The sequence below is a fragment of the Pyrenophora tritici-repentis genome, chromosome 7 (genome assembly GCF_003171515.1).
Source record: "Pyrenophora tritici-repentis strain M4 chromosome 7, whole genome shotgun sequence".
Lineage (NCBI taxonomy): Eukaryota > Fungi > Ascomycota > Dothideomycetes > Pleosporales > Pleosporaceae > Pyrenophora > Pyrenophora tritici-repentis.
In genome coordinates, this window is record NC_089396.1 from 2,223,264 (window position 1) to 2,242,069 (window position 18,806).

At 51.7% G+C, this 18,806-nt stretch overlaps 6 protein-coding genes across 6 annotated transcripts; 4 read left to right on the plus strand and 2 right to left on the minus strand.

The window, feature by feature from the left end:
• Window positions 1-494: 494 nt before the first annotated feature.
• PtrM4_132580 (CDC9, ATP-dependent DNA ligase) lies at window positions 495-2,760 on the plus strand (the record flags this gene model as incomplete). The annotated part of the gene is made up of 2 exons (XM_001941257.2): window positions 495-920; window positions 976-2,760. The coding sequence occupies 2 exons, from the start codon at window positions 495-497 to the stop codon at window positions 2,758-2,760; spliced, it is 2,211 nt and encodes a 736-aa protein (XP_001941292.2).
• A 295-nt stretch (window positions 2,761-3,055) lies between these two features.
• PtrM4_132590 (WD40 domain containing protein) lies at window positions 3,056-4,463 on the minus strand (the record flags this gene model as incomplete). Its single annotated transcript, XM_066109087.1, has 5 exons — window positions 3,056-3,193; window positions 3,283-3,417; window positions 3,594-3,810; window positions 3,973-4,078; window positions 4,136-4,463. The coding sequence occupies 5 exons, from the start codon at window positions 4,461-4,463 to the stop codon at window positions 3,056-3,058; spliced, it is 924 nt and encodes a 307-aa protein (XP_065961079.1).
• An 846-nt stretch (window positions 4,464-5,309) lies between these two features.
• PtrM4_132600 (SdhC, Succinate dehydrogenase-fumarate reductase, cytochrome b subunit) lies at window positions 5,310-5,927 on the plus strand (the record flags this gene model as incomplete). The annotated part of the gene is made up of 2 exons (XM_001941259.2): window positions 5,310-5,401; window positions 5,486-5,927. 2 exons carry the CDS (start codon window positions 5,310-5,312, stop codon window positions 5,925-5,927), a joined length of 534 nt encoding a protein of 177 aa, XP_001941294.1.
• Window positions 5,928-6,579: 652 nt separating this feature from the next.
• On the plus strand, window positions 6,580-11,335 carry PtrM4_132610 (Rad9-Rad53-bind multi-domain protein; the record flags this gene model as incomplete). The annotated part of the gene is made up of 2 exons (XM_001941260.1): window positions 6,580-6,627; window positions 6,728-11,335. The coding sequence occupies 2 exons, from the start codon at window positions 6,580-6,582 to the stop codon at window positions 11,333-11,335; spliced, it is 4,656 nt and encodes a 1,551-aa protein (XP_001941295.1).
• A 4,413-nt stretch (window positions 11,336-15,748) lies between these two features.
• PtrM4_132620 (Arp, Ankyrin repeat protein) lies at window positions 15,749-16,413 on the plus strand (the record flags this gene model as incomplete). Its single annotated transcript, XM_001941262.1, has 2 exons — window positions 15,749-15,944; window positions 15,998-16,413. 2 exons carry the CDS (start codon window positions 15,749-15,751, stop codon window positions 16,411-16,413), a joined length of 612 nt encoding a protein of 203 aa, XP_001941297.1.
• Window positions 16,414-17,062: 649 nt separating this feature from the next.
• PtrM4_132630 (WW domain containing protein) lies at window positions 17,063-17,916 on the minus strand (the record flags this gene model as incomplete). Its single annotated transcript, XM_066109088.1, has 3 exons — window positions 17,063-17,287; window positions 17,381-17,573; window positions 17,642-17,916. 3 exons carry the CDS (start codon window positions 17,914-17,916, stop codon window positions 17,063-17,065), a joined length of 693 nt encoding a protein of 230 aa, XP_065961080.1.
• Window positions 17,917-18,806: the final 890 nt, after the last annotated feature.

Here is an 18,806-nt window from a genome sequence, read left to right on the forward strand (position 1 = left end):
TGTGCAGGCGCATTCCAACAAGCACATCACTCGCCATTGCCTCTGGGTATCTCAGCTCAAATCCCCCAACAGGACCAAATCCAACAAATCCAATTATTTATCAGTTCATCACCACTCAAATCCTACAATATATAACCATTTCAATCATGTCTATATCTTTCGAAAGCATTTGCAGCCTTCTGTAGAGTATCGAGAACACCACTACTCGGCGACCAAGATTACCGGAGAAGAAAGAGAAAGAGAACATCCGCGTAATCATCTCGAACTGGTTCCGTAACCAAAGAGGAGCTCTGGATGACCCAGAGACGAACGGTGGGGCAGTACTATCTGCCCTATTTCCCCATCTACGGAAAGATCGAGTTTACGGCCTACAAACACCCAGCCTTGCCAAAAAGCTCGAGAAGCTCCTCGCTTTCAACCACGGTCAGAGCACACTATTCAACGGATGGAAGACGGGGACTTATGGCGACCTGGGCGTTTACGTAGAACGCGCCATGAAGAAATGGGACGGCACTTGGGACAACCGAAAGACTGGGTTTTCCCTTGAACGCATCGATCGATTGCTCGTACAGCTAGCGAGCAGGAATAGGTTTTCCAATGAAAATATCCGGAGAAAACGCAATTACGAGTTTGAGACTGATACAGAACTGTGGTTCATCTTTAGAAGACTCAAGTCCTGGGAAGCAAAGTGGTTGGTCCGCATACTTCTACGAAATCACTGCACCATCGAACTTGACGAAAAGTACGTTTTTGGATGCTATCACTTCCTTCTACCGGAATTGTTGATGTTCCAAAACGACTTCGACACTGTCTTTGGTATGCTGAAAGGGGAACTGAGTTGTTACCCGCCAGCACCAGAGCCTTCCGAGCAAATGGCCATGCGCATCGAGGCAGCACAGAAGCTGAAGCCTGTCGTTGGTGTAAATGTGGCGGCCAACCTTTCATAAAGCTTGGTCGTTCAAAAATTGTCTCCAGCTCGTCGGCAACGGCGCTTGGGCTGCCGAAGTAAAGTACGATGGCGAGTACTGCGAGATTCACGTGGATCTGGACAATGCAGAACATCCGATTCGCATCTTCTCCAAAAACGGCAAAGACGCAACGGCGGATCGTCGACCTCTGCATGACATCATCCGAAAAGCTCTGCGAATCGGTCGCCCTGATTGCCTGTTCAAGAAGAAGTGCATCGTTCTTGGCGAGATGGTAGTGTATAGCGATCGAGAAAAGAAGATCATGCCCTTCTCCAAAATTCGCAAGCACGTCTCACGATCGGGGTCCTTCCTCGGTACACTCCAAGACGACGTGCCGCATGAATGGGAACATCTCATGATCGTATTCTTCGATATCCTCGTCCTAGACGATCAGCCCATTCTACGTCACTGCCTCCAAGAGCGTCGAGACGTCCTCCGCAACCTTGTTCACTCCGTCCCCGGTCGGTCAATGCGATCAAACTGGAGCTTACTGTCGTCTAAGACAGGGGAGGGTATAACAGACCTTAAACAGGCATTCGTCCGGACACTTGCCGAACGCCAAGAAGGCCTTGTCTTGAAACCGCTCCACGAACCCTACTTTCCTCTATTGTTAGAGCAGGGATCTCGTCAAGCAGGTTTCTTCATCAAGATGAAAAAGGACTCCTTGGGAGACATGGGCGGCGAGCGTGACTTGGGGGATTTTGCCGTCGTTGGGGCTAGCTTCGATGCGCAAGTTGCCGCAAAGACTGATGTCAAGCCGTTACATTGGACCCATTTTCACCTCGGTTGCTGTATCAACACAGATGCAGTGGAACGTACCGGCGCCAAGCCGAGGTTCAAGGTCGTTGCGACTCTGAGTCTTGAAAAGTGTATTCCAAAGGCCGATGTCAAGTGGTTGAATACACAAGGATATGTCCGCCAGGGTACCTTGCAGGAAGATGGATCAACACGCGAGTTCGATATTGTTCACTCCAAAAGTTTCGATCGACGTATGGCAGCCGTGTTCAAGAAACCGTTCGTAGCAGAGATACTTGGTGGCGGCTCCGAACAGGTTCAAAATGAGTCATTTGAGATGCTGCGCCATCCTCGTATACGAAAGATACACAGCGACCGAACCTGGGAAGACTGCGTAACCATGGCCGACCTAGAGCGTCTCGCCGAAGAGAAATGGACGGTTCCCGATGCGGACAAACTAGACGGCCACGCAAGAGACATTGCCTTGTACGCTAAGAAGTACATCCGGGAGATGGGTGGTTCACAACTCGCGACAACCGACTCCACCACTGAAGAAACAACCCAGTGTACCACCCCCCGCTACTCCAAAGATTCACCACGCCTTCCATTACCAAGCAACTCAGTAGTCCAAGAGACACCACCACAATACACATCCAGCCCTGTGTTCACAACCCATGTATCCGCAGCGGGTAGCACACAAGCCCAGGGTATCCGGGCATCGCGACTCCCCAGTTCTTTCGACCAGGGCCAGGAACAAAAAGAAAATGTTATCTACAATCTTCTACCCGCGCCCTTTTTACCAACGCCGGGTTCTACTGGGGAAGAAAGCGGTGATGCCGTAGCACAAGGTCAGAAAAGAAGTGCTGACCAATTTGTCAGTCCGCCGAAGACAAAGCGGATAAAGGTCCAGCGCCCGCTGCAGCCAGTGAGTGGGAATACGGATGTGAGAAGCTTCCAGGTTGGGTATAATGAGGAGGAGAGGGTCTTGCATGTTTGGACGGGGGGAGGGGTGAAGGTTGAGGTCCAGGAAAGGGCTTTTGGGAAGAGGAAGGAGTAGGCGAGGGTGCGAGGTTGATTTCTGGAGTTTGGTGCTATATACCCGTTTATTCTCATACTGTTTTTGTTGCCTTTCTGGTTGTTATATAGCCGCTTGAGTTGCTTTATGGATATATTATCAGCACGTTTTCTTTTTTGCAATGGTTTCATGTAGATTTCAAGCTTGAGAAGCAGCGTTGCTGACAAAGAAAGGTGTCTTTGATGTAAACATTTATGCTTTGTCTTACTCTCTCAGAAACCCTTTACTTAACCCTTATACATGCTTCTCACCCCTCACTTCGACACCCACCACCTCTTCAATAAGGCTTAAACCTCGCCTTCTCCTTATCCTTCTTCTCCTTCAATCTTTTCTTCCCCGATCCCTCCTCCCCAGCCGCCCTGTTTTTCCAAGCGCGGATCATGCCGTCTTCTCCGACGGTGTAGGTTACATGTGTCTGTTTTGGTGAGTTGACTTTCCAGAAAGGCGTAGGGAACGCAGTTGGGAAACGGGGGTAAGTGAACAGGATAGGATAGGAAAACTTACGTGAACATCTGTGAAAAAATCTCTTACAATCTCCTCACCATGCGCCCCGTCCATCTGAATTCCACTCTCGGCATCGAGAGAGTAATCCAAAGGACCGTTTGAGCCTTTTGTTACGGGGATAAGGGAGAGTTTGGCCTCGCTGTGACCGCGTTAGCTGAACGTCCCCCTTCACAACTTCACAGAACCGCAAAGAAAACAGAACAAGAGAACAAAAGTAGGAGAACTCACCTATGCCTCCCCACCCCCAAAACAGCCCTCTCCCCAACCCACCCCATCCCAACCACATACTCGCACCCAACCCCCTCCCTTACATCCCCCCAAACCCTTGGACTCGGCTCCTCAACCTCTTCCTCCTGGCTCTGCAGCGCGTGAAAACTAACCGTCTCATCAGTGCCAATGGCGTAGATGTCCGTGCTGGGGAACATGAAGCCTGCGTGTGCAATCGCAGACCCGTGGTTGATGACTTGGTACAAGGCGTCGTCTTCGTCGGCTTGCGTGGTGTCGAAGATGTTGATGAGGCCATCTGTGCTGGAGGAGAGGAGGAGGGATGGGTGGGAGGGGTGCAGGGAGAGGGTTGTTACGGTGTCGGTGTGGGAGTCTGGGTAGGTGCGGAGGGGGGTGGTGGGGGTGCGGGAGTCCCTGGGTAGGGTGTTAGTTTTCCTGGGGGACATGGGTTGGGGGGTAGGTTACCATATGTAGACTGGGGAACTGTTTGGTCCGTCTTCTGGGTTTTCGATTCCGGCGGCGAGCATGTTGGTGGTTGTGGAACAGGTTAGGGCGGAGATTAGTTTGTGGGCTGGAGTAATGTGTTAATCAACGTTAAGCATTTTATTTGGTCTTTTGTTGGACTAACGGCTTTGCATCTCGAGCGCTTTTTGCTTGCTTCGTTTGTCCCAGAAACGGATGAGGCCATCTCTTCCTGCGGTTGCGACCACGTTGCTTGACGCATCGTTTGCTCGCTGTAGACACGTTATACTTTCATTTGCTCTATAGACCTCGCCATCGGGTCGTAAGTCTGCGGCGTAGAAGCGTAGAGAGTCATCGGATGAGATGGTGGCTATTTGGTCGGTTACGGAGTATGTGAGAGGGTCTTGGCGTGGAGCGGTTGAAATGATCTTGTAGATGTAGGAGTTGTCTGGGAGGCCTGCCTCGGAGGCGATGATTTGACGTAGTGACTCCATGATTATGGGAGTTAGAGTGGTTGTGTGGGTGTCACGGGAGTTGGTTTGGAGTTGTGGATCTCATGATAGGTGAAGCTGGGGTTGAGGTTCACAAGGGACGAGAAGAAATTTTCGGAGCAGCGAAGATTCTTACAAGTCGAGTGAGACGCGCAGCATGAGGCTCATCTTCGACCGACTCAAAACAGTAAGACTGACTGGCAGATGATGCACTGTATACATCAAGGAGGACATACATATCTGCATCACCGCGTCACGAGGTAGGATACGCCTACCTTCAGTACCTACCTAAGCAGGTAACGAAGCACCCTCGAATGCCGAACTCACACACCATACGCTATCAACGTCATCGTAAGCTTCACAAAGCATGTAGCTTCAGATATTTGCAAACAGTCATCTCAACATCACGTTGCAATAATATGTAGCCTTGATATGAAACTCGTGCAGACACAGCTTTCGTCAACACAAGCGATTAATACAGGCGTCCCTCTCCGATCCCTCCAAAGCCCCATCCACTGACATAACGCCAGCAGACAAAGTAGGCCGTCACTCCCGCAGTTCAGCACGCAAGCGCTCATTGCCGGCGATATCGAGGTTCGTGGAGGAAAAGAAGCTTGGAAGGCGCACGCGAGAAAATATCGGGTGAGGAAAAGTGGGTGACTAAGCATTGTAATGCGGAGGCGCTGATTGGATGTATAGGGGACCTCGGGAATCGGGAAGATTTGGGATTGGGACTTGTGAAGCAGTTAGCGTCAGTGATTGCTCCACGAGGACGACATCAACCAACATCACCACCGACAGCCCACGGCACGCGAGACATTGTCGACTGCAAATTGGAGAACCCGCATCATGGCTTCTCAGCGCATATTTCAGCTCGGCCTGCGACGGGCCGCAGGGCCTAGTTTGAGGGTGCAACCCGCGGGACGTGTGATGCAGCGGAGGTATGTCATAGCCGTCGCAGCGGCAGCAAGCTCTATTCTGCCACCCCAACAATGGCAGCAATCATACTAACAGATCAAACTCAGACTCGCAGCAACTGGAAACACCTCCCAGTCTGAATCCGCCCAGATCCTCGCAAAACAGCGCCTCAACCGACCCGTCTCCCCCCACTTGGCCATCTACAGGCCGCAAATCACCTCGATTGCCTCCGCGTTCAACCGCATCACTGGCGTCGTTCTCTCCGGCTCTCTCTACCTCTTCGGTATCGCCTACCTCGTCGCTCCCTACACTGGATGGCACCTCGAGACGCAATCCATGGTTGCGACCGTCGCAGCTTGGCCTGCGGCTGTCAAGGCGGGAATCAAGGCCTTTTATGCGTTCCCCTTCTTCTTCCACAGCTTAAACGGATTGAGGCATTTGGCTTGGGATGTCGGTGTTGGATTCAAGAATCAGCAGGTTATCCGTACCGGGTGGAGTGTGGTTGGATTGACGGTTGTGATGAGCCTGTACTACACCTTTGCAGGATAAGGGTGGAGGCTGATTCGAACAACGGGGTTGGTGGAAGTAGAGCTGGAAGATGATTGTGAAAGGGTGGACTTGTCAGTCGATATGGGAAGGGATTGGGAAGGGACACGAAAGTTGGAGCACATCTAGGAATGATGGCGAGGGGTACGATTAAAGTTTGCAACACGTATATGAACGAGTATATCCTATTTACAGCGTCATCGACCAAATGCATGAAACTTGGGTCCTTCTATATATTCCCCTGAAGCGCAAACAGGACTGGAGTATTATCGTACACGCTGAAAACATACATTACAAACTTGATTTTGCGTGCAGCACCTGAGAGTACATTACCATGTACTTTGCCTGGACAATTGCTACCAAAGCGAATTAAAAGGCATCTTGTCTTCAAGAGGCAGAGTTGTTGAATCTATAATGCACTAGCTGCGCAATGGTATTCATAGGCTGACATGCCGGACATGCCCGCGTACTAAGACAAAGCAGGTTCAAGTAAGGCAGGTCACGGTCCGACGTGAAAGACAAAGCGCGCTCTGTCGCCTGGCACATGACTTCGCGTCTCCCGCTCATTGGCGCGTAACCGTATTGGCTCAATTGGTACTCGAGGATCAGGCACCAACATGTTGCGCTGAAGTGCGCTCAGAGATGAACAGTCACAATGGAGGAATCGCAAGCACCCACGGTACTCGGTGATGATATTTACGATGTAAGTTGCCGGTCGCATCGACTCTGCAATGGCGCAAGGATACCGCAACCCCGGTCGCCGATCATTCACCTCACTGAACTGATGACTGACGCCACCTTAGGATCCATCTCAACTTTCCCAGGCCCTCTGGCAACGGGTCGGCAGCGAAAAGTCATTTCACTTCACCACGTCGACGGAAAGTCCCAATTCAGGGGATAACACCGTCTCCACCTTTACGGGACCGCTAGAAGCCAGTCACGCCTTCCTGCGCGCATCCGTCGGGCTTGCGCAGTTCGATCGCGCTCTTTCCCCGCGACGCGCCACGACCGCAAAACATGTCAAGCCCGCTCTACCCAAACACCACAGCACGCCCACCAGTACTCGAAACGTTCAATTGGACAGGGCAGACAAGATGTATCACAGCTTCAACATACCGGACGCGCCGGGCGATACTCAACCGGATAGTCAAATGATGAAGACATGGACGAGCGGCATATTCCCAACAATAGATGGGAGAGAGATAAGAGTGCCACAGCCCAAATCACTGTTTGTCGAGCATAGTGAGGAGGAGAACAACGACGACTCGCCTACAGATGAGATGGAAGTTGTAGCATCGAGCCAACAGATTCACGTCCCGACGCCTATGAGCCATACCATGATCGATGTCGACGAACAGGGCGATACCGCACAAAATAGCCTGGCACCCACGAGTCCACTGAAATTCCAAACGCCTGCATTGGGGGACAGGAAGAGGGTCAGCTCAGGCCAGATGCTAAGCTCAGCCATGCGGACCAGCACCACGCCCGGCAGTGTTCCTTCTGCTCCTTTCTTTTTCGGCAACGAAGCTGGAGGAGGTGAAGTACAGCACATATCTCTTACACAGGCCTTCAACAATACTCAGGCACCCACCTCCCCCATGGTAGATTGCCCAGGTGAAGATGTCGTCTTCACACGCCCTTCACCCAACTTTACGCATGCGCGGCACTCGAGTCCAATGCCAGCCTATTCCAGCCCTATCAAAGCTACTCGCCGCGATACCCCCAAATCCGAGCCAATTATGCGATCGTCCAGCGTACCGCGAACCGATTATGTCACAACGAAGGAGTCACAAGAGAGGCGAAATCGTTCTGTAGGAAACGAACACAATGTCATTGTGGAGCAGGATAGTTGGGAAGAGCTCTCTAGGAAGGTGAAGGCCAGGAAATCAAGAGAGTATGCCCGTCGTCAGGTTGCAGAATCTCTTTCGCACGTCTCTGCACCAATGCATTCGTTATCACCATCTGAAATAAAGCGCACAATGAGTGCAGGCTATCCGTCGCCGGGAAAATCATGCACGTCGCGAAGCGTGGTCCGCGCCACATCGCACGACGATGACGTATTCATGAATGAACAGTCACAAACCATAATGGTGAATGAGGCGAATAAGCACAATAGCGATCATTCCGCCGATGAAACATCGCAGACCACGCGGGACGCCGCACGGACAGTGGCTGAATACAATAGCATACAGGTCCCAAAGACTTCCTCTCACCCGCACCGTACTCCTTCAGTCCAACCTTCAGGAAACTCCACGCAGCAACCAAGGCCTTCATCACAACGCAAAACCCGACAACGAGAATCTGGCTCACAGTATTTACGAGCAGCAATTCAGCCGTCAAGTAGCAAGGAGTCAATCGCTGTCATGGACTCACAGCCGGATGCGACTGCAGACTTTGAAAGCGTGCCACGACCAAAATCGCTTCGCTTTCCGTCGTCACCGATGATGAGCCAGTACAGCATCAACCAGACTACAATGGCCACCAAGACCGGATACACAAGCCAAGTCATCTCATCTTCAATACCACCCTTGCCACCCAAGTCCAGTCCAGAGATTGTGACGCCTGAGGAAGATCGTGTTCCTAGTAGCCCCCCACTAATGGTCCCTGGTGACGGGAAGGAAGAAGGTGATCTGGAGTATGACGAGCACGCGTACGACGAGCATGCAGAGGGAGTTGCAGAGGATGACACGATGCCATCCCCAGATAACGACGCAGATGTGGCCATGGATGAGGATGAGGACGAGGAGGATCTACCGCTTCCGAAAGAGGAGTCCGAAGACGAGGATGCAGATAATGAAAGCAGTCAAGAAGGATATGTGGACATGGCCCATCCTTGCAAAGTGGAAGTTCCAGATGATGAGGCTTCAGGGACTTTGGACCAGGAGCAGCCTGAGGGCCACGTGCACTACAACCAAGAGTCACGACGCAATAATGGAGACAATCCATCCAACGCACCGCGCATGCAACGTCAAAATACCATTCCCGACACTGATGCGCTCGATGACACGCAACCATCTTGCTTTCCAGACAGTCATTCTGGGGAGGTCATTGGGGATGATGCGGCTGTGCATAATAACACCAACAACACTGAGCAATTCCAAACCGCACAAGAGGAACCGTCTGGATCCCAGTCCAACATGCCAGCGCCTCGCAGCTCCAGAGACCAGGGGAGTGATACCATGACAGGAGGCAGCCGGATTCGCTCTATCGACGACATATACAACCTCCCTGAGACTCAGCAGTCACCTGTAGAGGAAGACGTTGAAATGCCTCGCTTGAGTGGCGTAGAGGAAGATGATGAAGATGTCTCCATGTCTCGATCTTCGCCCGCCCTACCACCTGCGAAGAGGCGTAAGATCACATATACTGGGAAGCGCCCTGTCTTCCGCGACTCAACAACAGCGACAGCGGATGCAACGCTTTCAGGTCCACCATCATCACCACACGTCGAACTGGCACAGGATGCATTAGAAGCGACCCCGCCAATTGCAACAACTCAGGAACAAGAAGACCAAGGTGCTCGTACAGCGGCACGCCTACGGGAAGAGGCGCAAGTTCCGTACAAACCGACAACTTCTCTCAAGTCCAAGGTCCTGCCAAAGCCTAAGAAGCCGCAGAACCAGAGGCATGGAGCACTAAAGCCGGTTTCAAGAGAACTGTTACAGAGCGTCTCTTCACCAGCAAATTCGCCTTCGAGACCAAAGGTGTCGGTTCGTAATCGAGCAACCACACCTGTCACCCCTTCCAAGCCGAAAGAAGTTGCTTCCAAAGCGCCTACCAAAACGCCTGCTGATGTCAATATGACTGACGCCGACAACGACACGGTCGGGCCCACCAGTTCTGCTCCGCCACCAAGCAATGTGGAGAAGACTCCATCACAGCACAGTGAGACCCCACCAGATGACATCGTTGTGCCAAACAGAGTCTTCGCATGCTGGCCTGGTAGCCACTATTACCCTGCTACGTGTCTCGGTCGCGCAACATCTCGGCTGCTTCAGATACGATATGATGATGGTAATATCACATCCGTCGACGCGATGCTCGTCCGGGCATTAGACCTTCGTAAAGGCGACCATGTCAAAGTGGACGAGCCAGGCATGAAGAAGAACACTTATGTTGTTGTCGGTTTCAAGCATAAGATGCACGACGTGGGTTGTGAAGAGTTTCCCACTACTGATCAGCGCGGACATGCGAGCGTTATTCTTGAGGAGAAATCTAGGGGCAGCCTACCAGCAGCCAAAGCACTCCAAACGACTGGACAAATTTCAGTGCCCGTTTCTGATGTTTACTTGACTGCTGGTTTGTGGAAGCGTCTGCGAGATCGATCTTACAATTTCGGATCGCTCATATCACCAGCTAAGACGGCTTCTCACATTGGCACTCCTGTCCCTGATCATTTCGCTACACCGTCATTCACGCGGCGTGGAACGGCCGCACCGTCGCTACTCAAGGATCTGACCACACGTGCTGGATCTGTAGCTTCCACTACTCGATCCGGCACTGGTGTGTTTGTGAACATGGCCTTTGTACTCACTTCGACTGCTGCTGATGTGGATAAAGAGGCTATCACTAAGACCATCAGAAGAAATGGCGGGCAAGTCCTAGAACATGGCTTCCATGAACTGTTTGACTATGAGTCTTCTGACGCACCCTCCTCGCCGCAGAAACGTCGTAGATCGACCTCTTCTGTCGAGAGACCTGGTCTTTCACTCAAACAAGCATACCGAGACCTGGGTTTCGTCGCACTCCTTTCCGACTCGCATTCTCGTAGCACCAAGTATATCCAAGCCCTAGCTCTCAATGTCCCATGTCTGCACCTCCGCTGGATCCAGGACTCAGTTAACGCCTCCCGAGCTGCGCCATTCTCACGCTACCTTCTACCTGCCGGTGTCTCGAAATTCCTTGATCCGAACGGTGTTATTCGCTCTCGCACCATGGCCCCTTACGACCCAGCAGGCGAAGATACATCCTTCGCTCAGACTATCCAGACCCGCGACCTCCTCTTCAACAACCAAAACGTCCTTCTCGTCACGGGCAAATCGAAAAAGGAAATGGATAAACGACAGCCCTTTGTCTTTCTCTCGCATGCGCTTGGCTCCGCAAGCGTAGGCCTGTGCGCTGATCTTGACACCGCAGCTGACATGCTCGGCGATAACAAGTGGGACTGGGTCTACGTGGACAATGGCGAACGCGGTGTAGCCGTGGCGGCGACCATGTTGTTCGGCACCGAGAAACCGGCGCCATTGGGTAAAACGAAGAAGGGCGGTAAGAAGAGGAGGCGCTCCGAGACTGAGCCTGAGCCTCAGGACCCGCTTTTTGTCAAGAGCAGAGTTGGCATGAGGGATGTGAGGATCACTTGTGCCGAGTTTGTGATTCAAAGCTTGATTCTTGGGGTGTTGGTTGAGGAGTGAGTGAGGGGTGGTTTACTTTGCCTTTTTTTTTTCCTTTTCGGGGGTTTCGGGGTGAGGAGAGCATGGTACGGCTTGACATGAGCGGCTTCATTTTTTTCTTACTGGCGTTGCGCTGTTCGAATATCAAAAGGGGTTACTACATGGGGGCGAAGATGTCATGCTTTGATGTCCAGATGGGTGGGTTCTTGGAAGGTTTTACTTTTCTTCGAGCATGTACTACTACTGCTGCTTTTCATATACCACATTAGCTCAGGCATATTTAGTCTTGGCTTCGTAGTTCTTTTCTTGGACTAGGCTTCTTTTTTTTTCTTTAAGTGCTTGATGCGGATGAATGATATATTATGATACCCAGTAATTCTGAAATTCAACGTCGTGTCTTGTGTGCTTAGTTTCTCTTCTATGGTCGGGAGGGATGGTGTGCTGTACCTCTGTAGACTTACTCGGACGAACGGATGATGAGGTGTATTGCTTCTATAGTTCCTACGTGAATCAGATGAATGGCGAGATTATATGTATATTTGATTTTCTATTTGGCTCTATTATATCGTACACGGATCTACTCCCGCCGCCACTACCTTTTCCTTTTCCCTTATCACCTTCATGCTCTAGCATTCACCCACCAACCCAGAAATCCATGTACATACCCTCTCAATCTCCGTATCGACAAACTTGACCCGACATCCATAAACCTACCCTTACATCCACGATAACACCTTACTACATATTCTTTCCTTGGCTATACTGCACGCGATATACCGCTTTTTAACATGATCTGTGAACTCTAGTTGCAAACTGGTATTATTGCATACTAGTGCTTTGCTAGAAGAGAAGATTCTGGTGGTGGAGTGGATGTTTGGATGGCAATGCGGTATATGCATGTGTGATTAAGATACTAGCTTCATGTATTTCTATAGGTTTTATTGGGTGGAGTTTAGTGGTTGGATAGACAGCTTTCATCATCACAATGTGCACATGCATGCGGTCTTTCAATCTACAGACAACTTCCGAGGACTTTTTCTACTTAATCAATTGATTAGTTGCTCAGAGGCAATTGATACCACGGGTGTGAGTTCGCCGAAAGTGATGATAGTTGAGGATCATGATAGATTGTATGCCAAACTTATCCAGTCTATCAATCTATTCATTCAACAACACCATCACATCATCATCACACCAACACAGCGAGACTCAACGACAGCACCAATTCATATCCGCAAAACACACACGTGTCATCACCGGTACAAGCAACTTCCACCGCGGAAGCCATTAGATGAAGGTCCCATAACCTCATCATTACACAAGCAAGTCATCACACAAACAGCGTAATGACACATACGCAACATCGACCATCCATCATACTTCCGCCATAACCATCCTAGCTTTTTTCCATCCGTACCATCACTCTAGTCATACTGTGTGAGCGTTATCGAAACGATTGGTCCATACAAGGACCATCCCTTCACAAAAGTCACTAATATTCAACAAAATGCACGAAAAGCGCGCAACGCTCTGTATAGGCAGAAAAGGTAAGCATTGTATTCACCCTGAGGGAAGAAATCCCGTGGAGCCAGGAGAGAGGAGAAAAAAAGAGGATCATCTCAAAAGGCCCTTCGCATGCCCCTTCCTCAATCAGCTCCTCCGGCGCCTAGGTCACCCTTGTGTGTCAAAGGGTAGTTCGAGTCTTGGATCTGCAAGCCACGCAGCTCCTGATATGTTGGAATCTGCACTCCCAAGGCTTTCCATAGTCAAAGAGATGCATCTAGAACAAGTGAAAAGATGCAAACATGGTCCCAGATAGCCATCTAGCAAACGTCGTATGTCCTGTTTCTGTGTCTGACAAAGGGAAAAATGAGCGGGTAGAGATTCCGTCAATGATGCCTCTTTCCTTGTCTTTGCCCCCCTTCAACAACGGTGAGCCTAATGCAGAGAGCCTATCTCTGCACAGCTGCACAGAAACCCTTCCTTTGGGTTGCCTAATGCAGACTTTATATGCACCGAAGCTACGTCCCATCACATCAGGATCATCGGCTTGTCAGTGTGCGAAGGATGCGTACCGAGTTCTGGATGGAGAAGCCAGCTGCGTTACCGGTGTATGACACAATGTCATACATGAGATCTTATGCGGCATATGCGTAGTGCTGACCTGAAGCTGTCAACCGACCGAAAGGGGTCCTATAGTAGACTGCTTCTTCGCCAATCCAGTTGGCAGACGGCCTGATGACAAGTGTTGGTGTTGATGCAGCCATGGGGCGCAGCAAGGCAATCCCAGCCGAGGATGCAGAATACACGTCTCCGACATACATGGGCTGGATGCGGCATCCGTCAGTTCGAGACTCGGTAAATTGCCCGCGCCAAACCAGACGCAGTATAAATCGTCGTAATGGTGGCTTGGAGTGCCGTTGGTTGCCCTTCATCTTCCCTTGGACAGATAGTCGCCACGGCATCCGGCTGCCTGCGGGGTATTTTAGTGTGTGGCGCGGAAGGCTAAAAAGCAAAGATAGGTTTCAGAACGTCTGTGGAACGCCAAAGGAGTGACATGCGTTAAAGCGGCGTGCGAGCGGCGTGAAAGTATTGATTGTGCCGTTGCAGCTTGTTGAGTTCGGCTCGGTCGGTTGCTGCCACGTGCGGTACATCCAAATGTACCTTGGATTGTTGTCGTACGAGCCTGGCTGTCAGTCATGTCGCTACAGATTCGACGCGGCAGGCCCATGCGTGATTGACACGGCAATTGAAGTTAATACATCAATCACAGTTCCAACATTTCATCAAGTGTGTGCGACTGAGAGAGCCTCCGCATGTGGTAATCAATGCGAACGCGGCTATTTCTAGAAGCATATAAGCAGCTTCCGTTTGGTCAACGTGTAACCGCCGGACACGGACAGGCTATGTGACATTTTTTCCGTCGGTGCATGCGGCAACGTTTGTACGCTGAGCTGGAAGCGCTCGGATGTCTTCTTCTTCTTCTGGTAAGCAATAGAAGTGACAGTCCTCAGACGACGAGCCGAGGTGAAGTAGAAGGCCTTAAGAACAGAGCGTACCTGCAGACGGGCTACCGTTGACACTGGTCCGCGTTGTTGTCGGTATCTAATGCTAGGCTCGGCTGTGATCCGAACGGACAATATACCGGTTTCATATGAGCCGATATTAAGGTACGTGTCGATCGGAGTTTGTTGTATGTTTACGGTACATATACCCAGCCGATACCGACGCATTGCTCTGTAGCAGCGAGGCAGTATGATGTGTCGGCGCTAGGCAGTTATGTAATCAGACTTTCGCATTCGGTCCGATTCAGACAAGGCCAATTGGTAGGTGTTGCGACCCGGGAGGAGAATGCGGCAAAGGTACCGGTCATGGTGTTCGCCCCGAGATACTTGTCTGCCTAAGCCCGTTCAGATCTTGGATCTGTACGGGAAGACCAGGTTCATGGGATAAACTTCGTGTATCCACTCTATTTTCTGACAGGGGGCATGGTAATAGTGAAGCTTGACGCGAAGTCCTAAGCAGTCAGACGATCTGTCCTGAATGAAGAAGCGAACAGCAGGTTGAGCCGACGGTAAATGTATGCATGACGCAGATCCGCCCGGGTAGGTACTTTCATCTTAACCTCTATACGGACGAACAGCCCTGTACTCGGATCGAAAGCGGAAGGTTGACATTGCGTGCATATTTGCTCGTATTAGCCTTGCCTCTCAACAAAGCAGACATCCAAGGTAGGCTCAATTTGGCCCAATCTCAAACTCTGGGAGAAAATAACAACCGGATAATTTTGCCGTCACAGGAACTCGCCATTGTGCAAAAAGCAAGGTACCTACCAAACTTTGCGTGTATGCGTTTGGCTGAGGATCTGAGTCAAGGATGTGGGTACTTGGATAGATTGGATTGGTCCCAGGCAGGCATTAGTTGTCTCGTAGCCCTGAGAGAACAGGGCCAAGCGAGAGTGAAGAGCGGGAAGAGAATTGATAGCTGGCAGAAGGTGCGTATGTAATACGGGTGCCGATCACAAGAGGGCTGAAGCTTGATCCTGCACGTCATAGCTTGCACAGTGCTGCTGGCCTTGGCCTTCTAGCGCTTCCATAGATTGATTGCTATACTGCTCATTAACGCTGCAGGATCTACGGTCGGGGTGTGGTATCGGATTAAGTTTGCGCTGATGAGAGAAAGGAAAAGAAGGTAAAAGACCTTGATCGAGGAGATTGCATAGGCGATATGCACACGCACTGCATAGAGTGACGATGGACAGGTGCAGTATCGGCGATGGATGGCGGGTTGAACGGAAGCCGGGGATTTCGAGTGTAAGCTACGATGTAACGGGCTAGTGAGACGTGCCCCGCCCCCACTTGCCCTACTGAGCCGGACTTGTCAGAAAAATATTTACTCGGAAAGAGATTCTGAAGGGCAAAGCAGACAGCAAAGATGGCAGGACTAGACGAAGATACCATAGACGAGATCCTGTACCTGGCGCGAGCAAATGAAGCGGGGGAATTCGAATCGTACGTCTCCGAAGTGTCCGTACAGACGAAGCGATCCAAGGCAGACCTGTTGGCTGCGGCCATCGACCCATATTCGAAGAATAGCGCATTGCACTATGCCGCTGCCAACGGCCACACCGGTATGTTTCTAGATTATGGATACTGCATGGAAGTCATCTGACGTTTGTCATAGACATTATCAAGTTGATCTTTTCAACGAGCGCCGACAAACCCGCCCCCGAGTTCCTCAATGCAGCCAACGAAGCAGGCAATACCCCCCTCCACTGGGCAGCGCTGAATGGTCATCTGGAAAGTGTAAAGATGCTTGTCCAGTCTGGTGCTGATGTCACCATTATTAACCGAGCGGGTCATGACGCCGTCTACGAAGCGGAGATCAACGACAAGAACGAAGTAGTGGATTGGCTACTTGGAGCGGTGGAAGAATTGGAAAAGGGTATTGGACAGAGTGGCGAAGCAGAAGCCGGAGAGAAGACGGAAGAGGACATGGCGGACACGGACATGAACAGCGCCGAGGACAAGACTGCATCGGCAGAAGGAAGTGCATCCGTGGAGAATGTCCAGAAGAAGATGGAACATCTCAGCACTTAGGGCGGCGTTGCGGACCATGGCGGGAGGATTCGGATTCGGATTTGTTGGTGTGCCATGCATATAATGCTGACAGGCCACATGCCTGCAAGGAGCTATAGCTGCTCCTATCAAAGCAGGCTTCACCTCAAGAGCAAGGCTACGTGGGACATGTAAATGTAAAACACTATCTGAATAGACCTCGAGACTGGGTCTTCAGAATTGGCAGAAACGGAAGGACACGTCAAGCGGAATCGGCTGGATTTGTTCAGAGTGTCATTCTATCTACAGATTATGGACTACCAAGTACAAGACTGCGACCGGGATTCCAGTGGGAAATACCCAAGCTATGCGGGCTTGCTCCTGTCAGTAGACCATAGATATCCAGACAAGTAGCTCCCAAGTGGGCCAGCTTTCGTTGCTGATCGTCCACTCCGTATATCAAAAGAGGATGTATGTGCCTGGATGAACATGTATGTCAAACCAGTGCTCAGCAGAAAATCCTCAAGACCATCAAATCGCTTCCATGAACCAGCCGTCAAGACAAAAGTCATACGCTACCTGAGAGGGATAGGCAGACATTCACTACCTCAAGGGTGCTGATGATGCCTAGTGTGCATTAGTCAAGTGAGGATGGATTTTGCTGTTTTCACTTTAATTACCGCCGATGTCTTCAGTTGAGCAGCCACGCCTTGCGCTTGGCCTCCTTCTTCTCTTTGCGCTGTTTCTGGTACTGCTTCACTTGGGCCTTGTTGGGGGGCTTAGCACGACGCTCGGCCTTGAGACTACGGCCATCGTGCTCTTTGTCAGCGGCATCGATGTTGTAGTAGGCAGCCAGCTGGCGGCGCGACTTGTTCTCGTCGTTGTGCATCTCCGGACCTTGGCCTGGTTGTTGGAGCTTGCCATTGAAACGGTTGAAGGCGGCTGTAGTGGCGTAGTCGCTGGTATTGGCACTGGCACTGGCACTGGCGCTGGCACTGGCACTAGCAACGGCAAGAGCTGGGTTGGCAGCAACCTCGGCTTCCTCTTCCTCTTTGGCGGCTCTGATGGCGTAGTCTGCGTTGGGGTCGTAGCTGCCATGGATGCGAGGGTTATAGCCACCACAGACAGGGGCAGCAGGAGAGCCGGTACCTAGCCCGCCAGAGCTTGACGCCATTCCTGGAGCGGCGCTGCCCTGGGAAGTTCTGTGTGATTGACATATTAGGATGGGAGAAGCAACAAAAGAAGATGATAGTTAGCAAACCTGTCATACGAGCTATAGTTTGAGCCTTGGTAGTTGGTGTAGGCGGCTGCATGGGGGTAGACGGTAGCTTCCGGGACACGCGGGTTCTCCCACTGGCTGACACCTGTCCTGGAGTTGACGTAGTAATAGCAGCCACTGGTGGGGTCTAACCGGTGGGTCCAACCGTCGTCGTGGGCGTCCGGGACGGGCTCATCAGGCAGTGGAGGCGCCTCTTCATACGGAAGTGGAGCATCGGCAGTCGAGGAGTAGCTGCCCTCCCGGTTGACGGTCTTGACGTCGGCCATTTCTGGCGTACGAGGACGCGCCCCCTCACTAGGGGACGCGGCGGCGTCAGTTGCGCCGTGCGGAGACGCCATAATCCTATTGCTTGATGATGTTAGAAATGTCACTGTGTTAGATGGGTGCTGTCAGCACGAGGTCGCGGGCAAGCAACGAGGTCAATGTCGAGGGTGACAGGCGTGTGGTTGTGTGGTTGTGTTGATTGCCGTCTCGGTCGCACACGTGCAGGAAATAGCAGGAGCGGGGCTTGGCGTGGACGCTAACAAAGTAAGCAGGCTAGCGGGTTAGCGTGCTGAGGAGGGAGCCAGGTGAGGGTGAGCATGAGCCTGGCAGTGAGGGTGAGCATGTGACCTGGCCCTCACTCCCGGAGGCACTGGCACTGGCGCACTGGTACCCCGACATTGTCACTGACTCGCAAGCCGCCTCGCTTCGGTCCAGCTCAACGGCGATCCGCTTGTGCCTGCGCGCTGCTGGGCCTTGCCCGTGCCCGGCCGCTCGCTTCATCACTCGGTCCTTTTGTCTCAGGACACGATGCAAAGTATTTTCGGCGTCATGGTAGGCGGCGGCGGGAGACAACAGCCGAGGTCAGATCGACATTACAGTAGCCGCAACTGCTGCACTACGAGCACATCGCATACGCATGCTCATTTACGGACCCCGAGTCTGTGACGGCCATGTTATGTCATGTCAAGCCACGACAGCATCCGGACAAGGCCCTTGGTGTGTATGTACTGTATGCTGGCAGGCCACTCATATACCTTCTCTCTTCTCTTGTCTCTCACACACACAGGCCCAAATCAAGTCGTGTGCTGCAGACTGGACGCCGCCGACACCGACGACTAGGCCTGGAGCCGTTCGGCGCGGGCCAATATGGCTTCATGCAAGCAAAGGCTAG